General features: G+C 38.5%; 1 protein-coding gene across 1 annotated transcript; it reads right to left on the bottom strand.

Moving 5' to 3' along the window:
- Positions 1–3,444: 3,444 nt before the first annotated feature.
- Positions 3,445–8,375, bottom strand: LOC144664223 (polycystin-1-like protein 2). The gene is made up of 4 exons (XM_078525332.1): positions 8,370–8,375; positions 6,938–8,191; positions 6,229–6,397; positions 3,445–5,069 (listed from the first exon to the last, which is right to left on the bottom strand). Exons 1-4 carry the CDS (start codon positions 8,373–8,375, stop codon positions 3,445–3,447), a joined length of 3,054 nt encoding a protein of 1,017 aa, XP_078381458.1.
- Positions 8,376–9,088: the final 713 nt, after the last annotated feature.

Raw genomic sequence — 9,088 nt, 5'->3', positions numbered from 1 at the left:
ATTTTCTCCTTGCAAAATGACGACCGCTTCTCCGCCTTTACTCACGAACTCGTCTGACCCAGATGCAGAAGATTGCCATTACTTGAAAGATCTTGTCTGGCGAAAGACGTACGTAACAGAACACACGTACAGATATCAAGTTGCTTTAATTTGTGTTAATTCTCTGGCAATTATTCCCACGATCCTGTTGAACGCGTTGGTCATCTTGCGCCGACTGCAGACCAATTCAAACATCCTCTTGGCGTGTTTGGCCGGGACAGATTTACTGACTGGGCTGGTTGTTCAACCCATTGCTATCGCGGTAGAAGTTAAGCGAGCATTCGGCATCGAGCCGTTTTGTACATAAGAAACGGTATCCACCATTGCCCTCATTGCATCATGGTATGCTTCGTTGAGTCATCTCGTGTTGATCAGTATTGACCGCTATATTGCTGTAAAGGATGCCATGAGGTACCGGGAAATTGTTACAAAACAGCGAATAAAAAAGGGTTATTACTGTGTTTTTTATAATTCAGGAAATTCTGTTGGCAGTAATGGTCAATGGAACTAAAATTTACTCAGTATTTTGGACGTTCGCTTGTGTAATAACTTCTCGGCTTTTTTAACATTTCTGGTATCTGTCACTGTTATCTGTATACATTTTCTCAGAAACACGGCGACAGAAGAAACGTCTGCAAACGGAACAGCTGTCTCAAGAAGAAGGATTAAGAAGGACAACAAGGCAGCTAACACCCTAGGTTTTATTTTAGCTGCGTAAATAGTAACTTACTTGCCTAAAATAATTAACAATTGGTTCATGCTTTAGCGTGCTCCATCGAGTAATGGAGCACACGGGAAGTTTTGAGAGCACGAAAGGAGCGTAAAAAAATTAATTAAAATGTTTACTCCCGAGTGGAAGAAAATTAAAACAAAACAACCCCGAACAGCCGAACATATTCCAAGGGTTAAAAGAGTCAAAGAATTCGGTTCCATGCTTAGTTTTAAGTATTTTTGTGGACCGATTTTATTTGTAATTGATGTAAATAAACATTTATATTTGAAAACGGTAGTTGAATGAAGCGCCCGATGAAGTAAACTTTTCCCGAGCGGCAAAATCACAACAGAGCCGTAGACGCTTTGGTGTAAATGCTTAAAACGCGAAAACTTTCGTCAGGCAGCTAGTTTTTAGTGCCATCGAGCTGTTGTCATTCATGGTTGGCCCATTCTTCCACGTTAGGGCCGTATGAGCTTTACTCAGTTAGATTTTCACTAGTCGATTACGTCATCAGCGTGCTCCATCGGGATTTTGAGCACGCTTACGTATACTGAATTTGATTGCGCGGCTCTGCTAGCTATGTCATAATACTACTTATAGTGGCAACTTTTTCTAGTGACACATTTAACCCAAGCGTTACAGTGACTTTTTTTTTCAGTTGGTCCTCGAGTTTCATTTTGTTGGGTTCTTTTGTTAACCCTGTTATTTACTGTTGGCGAAATAAGAAGCTTCGACGCGCTTTTCTTGAGATTTTTCATGTAAGACAACCAGTAAACAGAGCACCAGACATTGAGATGATAGAAATACAACGCCATCGACCTGAAATTCAGCCTTCCACTTGTGAGGCTTTTTCGCTGGCCGCAGCAAACCAAGAACCAGTTTTGCTGTCATTCAGTCATCTGAAAGTCGAAGAAATTGTTCGTATAGAGGAAGTGGATAACTAAATCTTGTAAATAGCACAATTTTAATGCTGAACTTGTATGTTTAATACGTCATCCTTTAATGTGAATGAAGGGAAATTGGTATCTACAAAATGTTGTTAAAGATGATGCAAATAAATATTTTGAGACTCGTGGAATTGCGTTTTTTGTTCTGTTTTGATGGATATTCTCTAATGTTAAGCATGTTTCAAGTTTACCAAAAGGTAGTCAGAAAAATGTAAACCCAGTTGAAATAAATGAAAAGTGCTGATTAAGGTTTATGATGTGTTTGAGATAAAATGCTGTAGATCGCGGTGAAATGTTAGGATTGGGAAATGAAAGGTTGTAGGGATGTTAGGACAGGTGTTTGTGTGAGTGTAAACAAGAAAATGCGGGGGCACCTTTAGTGAAAAGTATTTCTAGCTTTAAAAAAAAATCTGTAAGAGCATTTAGAAATATCTTGTTACATGTTAATCAGGCACTTTGGTAAAGTTTTTTGAGGTACCTTAGCGCAGTTTTCCAAAAATAAATATTCTAAAACCTTATACAACGTTAGAGCTCCTTTTACCTTACGGGAAATTAATCTTCAACAACGATCTTTCAAAAAAAAACAACTAAGTTATTGTTTTATTGTTTTCATGGGATATTGACTGTTGATGGTGAGAACACCACTAAACTCTTGTCAAGAATTCACTCACTTTTTTCTCAAAATTTTTTGCCTTTTAAGTGTTTTTTTCTAAAACTATGTTTACAGTACTCAAATCAGTAAACTTTGACGTTGGGAAATGAATACAGATTGTTTGAATACATTTCGAGAAAATAATCTTGGAATGAAAACAAAGAATACCAAAATCTTTGCATTTGTAACCTTTGTTGCTAAGAAACCTATAAAAACAAACCTATGGCCATATTTGATCGTTGTAGTGCAATTTGGCATAAATCGAAGATTGCCTTCCGACAGAATTCTAATTTTTAAAACCCGCGTGCTGAGACTGCGGGATTTTTTGGACCTTCTCTGACCCCTATGTAACTTCCATAATATTTAAGCAATCACAATAAAACTTATAGGATAATTATAGTATGTCTAAACATCTTTCTTTTGGTATACGTCACCTGGGATGACGACGTCACATCACGTGACAATTACATCATGATGTCAAAACAACCGCCATCTTGGATCCGCCATCTTGTATTTCAACAAGTTTTCCAAAATGCCAGAAAACCACGCAAAACTACTGCAAAGTACACAAAATCAATAAAACTGTGCTTAATTTCATTAATAGAAACACGAAAATTACAAAATTTGGAAGACATGCCTATCAAAATGCCGTTACCATGGTGATGTCAAGTTCCTGACACAACATCCTTTCCTTCCAAATTATTTCCAGATAAATTGTAGATAAACTCACAGAGTTTGGCAGGGTTTGGTTGAAATTATAAGCGTTCAAAGTCAGCGCGGGCCTCAAGAGCCCCCCGGTCTGATCATGAATAGGGTTAAAAATGTAAATTATTAAAAACATACTAAAAAAATTTCAAATATTTCTCGAATGTTAGCACCTTTGACAAAAAAATTTAATACTTTTGAACGTTTTAATTTTCATAGAAACAGCCTCAATCGAAACTCAAACTGCGGAGAAAATGGAGAAATAAAATGGTAAAAGCTATGCCAATTAACGTATCATGTCAAAATCACCGTCCTGGTGCTGATTTTCTCTAGTTTATCTTGGATAGTGTAATTGTGAACTATCAGTCTCGTAGCTGAAACAAAACTCACAGTTCGTAGCATATGGAAAGAAAAGTGTCTTCCTCTTCGTAATAATCTTGAAAGATATCTTCTAATAGAGTAAATAATTGGGTTTCTCTCTTTCTCAGTTTCTTTAAATGCCATTTTGTAATAATACCAGTGTCGCGAGCGTGCCTAAGCTGTCCAATAGCGCCACTGACTCTATCGTAAAATGATTTTCTTTTCGTCGTTTCTGGCTTTGTTAGTGATGATGATTCATGATCGCTGTTTTGAATTGAGGCTGCAATCACTATGGCTCTGCTTTTTGAATCAGTGTCAACGGTCGTCATGGCACCAGAGTTTTCGGTGCGATTCTCTTCACCTCTAACATGTGATCTTGATCGTTTGCCCTTTGAGGTCGACCTTTGCTTTAGGCCATTGCTGATAGCGTCAAAAAACCTCTTATTCTTTTTATCGTTAGAATTACGCTCATCTACGAGGGCATAAAGTTCGTTGTTAATAACAGAACTCTTGGCATCCGACAGTGCATCGTTAATTGCAGCAATAAAGAAGTTCATGAACATTATCGTGAGGCTTATAAGAAGAAAAGCTGCAAATATTCTGCCAAATGTATGATTTGCGTCTACCAGCTCGTTGATCGGCCTTGCCTTGACCCGGCCTAAGATTAGCTCAAGCTGGAAGTATGTAGCTTTCAGAAACGATGAATATCTTTCCGATCCCGTGCCAAAGATTAGAATGCCAAAATGCAGAAAAGCTATAAAACCAATGGCAAGGACGATAACATAGGATCGAAGAAGCTTTGCAGATACTTTTAGTGTTCTTGAGAATACAGCAACGTGCTCATTAAAACGAATTAGCCGCAAAAGCTTCAATGTTACTAAAAACAGCAGAATTCCTAAAACGCCTTTCTCTGCCTCCGTCCAAACTATGACTCCTTGGAAACTAACATTTGCATAAACGTTTTCTTTCAATTTTCTAACTGTCGAGACGGCTTCAGCTGATCGGACAATATTCATTACCACAGCTAGTACTGAGACAACAACTTGAAACATTTCCACCCAATTCCAGAATGATTTGAAAAAACGTGATCGTAGTTTATAAACCCTGTAGCATATTCTTCCCACATAAAGCAAGGCGAATATGATGAGTAACAGTACGCACACAAGATAAAATTCGTGCGATCCAGTTTCCTTAGAATGCACAGAAATAATTTTTATCCTCTCGAACGACGCACTGTAACTCGTAGGTTGGATTTCGTAGAAATAAGTGCCAACAACTAAAAGATTTGTAGAAGGGTTGAAAGCAGTGAACTCTAAAATGACAGGGCGGGATTTTCGATCCAACCAACTCTGCCTCTGTAACGTTTCGATAATGCCGAGGGCGATTTTCTTCTCGTAACCCAGATCGGCTACGAATCCTCCCCCAGGGTAAAGAGAAAACTGTCCCCACTTTGGTACTGCGTCAGTTTTTCCAGGCTTCTGATAACGCCATGGCTTTGGACAAAGACGAAGAAGTTCGTCTTGTTTCGTTGAGTTGTCGACTGGAATCCAACCTGGTTTGTTGAAAGGGGAAGTTTCTTTCTTTTTCTCTGAGTACGCACCATAGCAGACAGGAAAGGTTGGCTTCATATAGTCCAAAACATCACAGGGCTCTGGAAAATTCAAGAACAAGTGCATTGATACATTAAACAGAAGTGGTTAAAAAAAATTCAAGCTGAGATTTACATAGAAAAAAAAGTCTTTATCAGAGCGTCAGATTGCTTTCGCGCGAACGAAAAATGATACCGTACTCACGTGCACACTCCATTGCATTGCCCCGAAGCAGTAAAATAAAGGGAAGAAAACCTATGTTTCGATCCGCTTTTCGTCTTTATAATAACATAGTGGTAAAGTAAAGCGGGCGGATGTAGTATTGAGTAAATTTGTAAACTGTTTTGAGAACAAGGAAATAATACCAACTTTCCTTACTACGAACTGGGCAAGCGAGTTTAATTAGCTGTTTTTTACCATAAAGCAAGAATAAATATGGCTGTTGTATTCTCAACAAACACGTGCGACAAGGCCATGCACATTCGTGCGTTTTTTAAAGCACTTTCCTGCGCGCCGAAATTGTGGGTGACACATCGTCATGCTTCTTTCTATTATATACGCTATTATGTATTATGATTAACTGAGCGCTTTTATGCCGGCTCAATTAATTTAGAAAAACAACGCACAGGCTAAATTTAGGGCCTCTTCATATGAGCCCGGTTGACCGGGTTGGCTCAGTTACCGAGATCTCGTCTTACTCATATTTCCTTTGTAAACACTTGATTTGTTCATATGAGAAGGTGAGCCAGCCCAGTTAAAGAGATCTCGGTTGTATGAACCGAGATCTCGGCAACTGGGCTAGCAGGATGAAATTTTTTCCATATGAACACTCCAGCACGGTCACCATGGACGGTCAAAATGGCATAAATTTGCCTAGTATGCATTTCCACTTCAAAAGTATGCGTATTATGTTTAATAAGCTTTATAAGAAAAGTCACAAGTAGTTATAAAGCAAAGATAGTTGCGAACGATGCAACTTTTTTGTGTCGCCATTTTGATTTTGGCTCTTGAAATTCATCCCGGTCAACCGCGATGAGATTTACCATAAGAACAGACTACAAAATTCGTCCTGGCAACCGAAAAGGAACTTTATCTGTTCTTAACAGGGGCTATAGGACACGATATGAAAATTGCATGTTTAACTAAGGCCATGCAAAACGTCTTTTGTGAATAGTGATTAGATTGAGGAACTGAAATAAACTCATGTGTTAAACTACTTACTTGGTTTAACTCTTAGCTGCCTTAATCGAGGCATTCCAACAAGAACAGAATGTTTGTTGCCGATGTATATACTTTGTTCTTCCTGATGTCCATTGTACCACTTCCCAGCATAAACTCCTGGGAGGAAAACATCACGTAACCAATTCCAGTAAAGAGAGTTGTTAAAAACCTAGTTTAAAGATGATGAGTTTGAGTCAGTAAGAAAGTAAAGCTGGGTATAATTATAGACAAAATACAGTTACCAAAAACCAAATTTGCATATGTGTATGTAAAATAATATTTAAATTTGAAATTTAGCAAATAATACAAAAGCAATAAATTCACAACGTGCAGCTGAACAGAAAATTAAACGGCTTTGGAGACATCATGTCAAGGAAAAATTATTACTGAATTTCCCAACTTTTTGCAAGTCTCGCTAACTAAAAATCCCAACGATCCTTCATTGGTAAGGAAAGCTTGCGCTAACTGGACTGGGGCACAGGGTGCAGAGAGCATCGGAGTGGGTTTTAAACTAACTTAACTTAAAAGTCTTTGTTATGTGTGGAAAATCGACCTCTTTGAGGTCTCTTTCTTCAAACGATCTGGCCATTTTAATATTTGATATTCTAATGGTAACATTGTTTTCACATATTTCTGATAGCACGTGACGCAAAAGGTCCAAATGGTCATGAACAGACTGCCTTGGACTCTTCTTGATATTAACACTTACCTCGTGGAATCCTGGTAGGCCATCACGGGTCGACTTTGCCATCAAATATTGGTGATCACTTTGATTTCCATAACACACCACCATCAGAATAAAAACAAATGTACAGTACACAATGATCTCGAAGTAAAAACTCGCCGTGTTCTGTTTCTTCGCCTGAAGTCTTCTCATTTTTTCCACTTTAGATAAATCCATCGTCCATAATCTTTCTTTGGAGCACTGGACATTTTGAGCTTCTTCAAGGATTGAATAGCCATCGCTATTACTTCTTTTCAACCTAATGATTGCTGCCAGAAAGACAGCTGTAAGGAATACTTTGACAGGTTCATTAACTGCAACATCTTGTGTAAATGATATCACCATTGAAGACAACCATTGTTGACTGATGCTTCTTCCCCAAACAAGGCTGTAAAAGATAGAAAATGCCGCAGAAACAGCACAAGTACAAAAACAAAGAAACCAAGCAACGTAAACAAGTACATTATGCACAGAACATGAACACGTAAGTTGATCAGTCGTTCTCGAGCTCCCCTTTTGGAACAAAAATGCGATTAGAATGTTAATTGGTGCAACAACAAGGGCGCTTTGAATTCCAATGATAACCTGTTTCCAAGAGAATTTTAATGGTCCGACTTGGATGGTCTGTTCTGATTTTCCGTTTAGCTCATAGAACATAGCATTGGCCAACATGGCTGACATGAGTAGTGAAAGGCAGCACGATGCACGCTGTACTCTTGAAAATGGGTCTCTTGGTAGCTTCGCTATCACTGACACCCAAATATGTTTCTCTGTAAGGCCCTTCCACCACCGTTTTGACACATTTGTTTTGAAAGTAGCTTCATTTGCAGATAGTTCTAACATTTTCTCAATTCGCCCATCGCCCCGCTCAAGAGCTAACCACTCGTTGTTTGAAAATGTCCACGATTCCTGGGTTTGCTTGTCCATAATGACAAGGTCGTCAAGAAACCACGATGGACTTGTTCCAGAGTTATCGTGTCCTATTTGCACGGCCTGTATTAAACCCAAGGGTCTATCAACAGCCAGAACAAAGACTTCCGAGCCTCCTCGATAAAAAGGCGAGTCATCTGTACCAGCTTCATTGCTAAGTTGTATAACTCCTGTGCTTCCCTCCGCACCATATATCTCCATGGCAACCTTGGCTGTTGTACCAGAATTCCACCAGATCCCAGTTGTTATGGTGACATCATATTCGTATGTGCTACTTGATGACGCGGGCAGTTGTTTTGAAAGGGAAGTCTAAAAGTAAAATTCTTAAATCAGTTTAAATGGACAACACAATTGGACAGCAAACATTAGATTCAGTTAGTAAACCCCTACTGGCGCCTAGGGTTACATTAATATAATCTCATTACTTCATGCAAAGATATCTGCAATGTCTATACTAATGTTGGCTCAGAGAAGCTAAATCCCATACGGCCATATTATCCTAGGGAAATTAATTTGAATTATAATATAAACAGCAGTAAAATACCAGGTAATCTTCCGCGCGAAAAAAAATCATATCTTCACACGTGAGAATAACATGTTATCTCTACATGTGAAGATATCGGTTTCAAAACATTTTCTGACAAGTTCGCCCGGTCCAATGCTGAATAAGCCAAAGTAAATCGATTTTAAGTCAAAACATCTTCGGATCTTCCTCGGCAAACTTCGGCAATCTTCGGAAACATTCGGAAAAGTCGGAAACATTTGTACGACCTTCGGACAACATTTTGTAAACCTTCGGAAATCTTCGGAAAATCGTCAAAAACATCGTAATTAGTAGGTTTATATAATAAACAGAATATTACATGGTTGGTTGGAGATATGAAATTTATCTTCTCGTGTTCAAATTGTTATCTCATAAACACTCGAAGATAAATTTCATATCTCCACGCAGCCATGTAATATCCTGTATTTCTCCCGATATTTTTTCTTTACTCTATACTATATGTCTTTCAGATGAGAGGAACCGGCCTTGAGATCCTATTTGCTAGCGGAACATGAAGGGTCATATGTTATGATTCCTTGACAAATGCATTGTTTCATAATACCACCACAAGAAAATCTTGTATTCGAATTGCTTAACCTGTGTGCGTTAAATTCTCCATTCCGTTAGCCATAATATACTTACTTTTAAGGCATCTATTTTGT

The sequence above is a fragment of the Oculina patagonica genome, chromosome 8, assembly GCF_052425735.1.
Source record: "Oculina patagonica isolate OP01 chromosome 8, crgOcupat, whole genome shotgun sequence".
NCBI lineage: Eukaryota > Metazoa > Cnidaria > Anthozoa > Scleractinia > Oculinidae > Oculina > Oculina patagonica.
The sequence above is the reverse complement of the archived record's forward strand: the minus strand, read 5'-3'. Positions and strand labels throughout refer to the sequence as shown.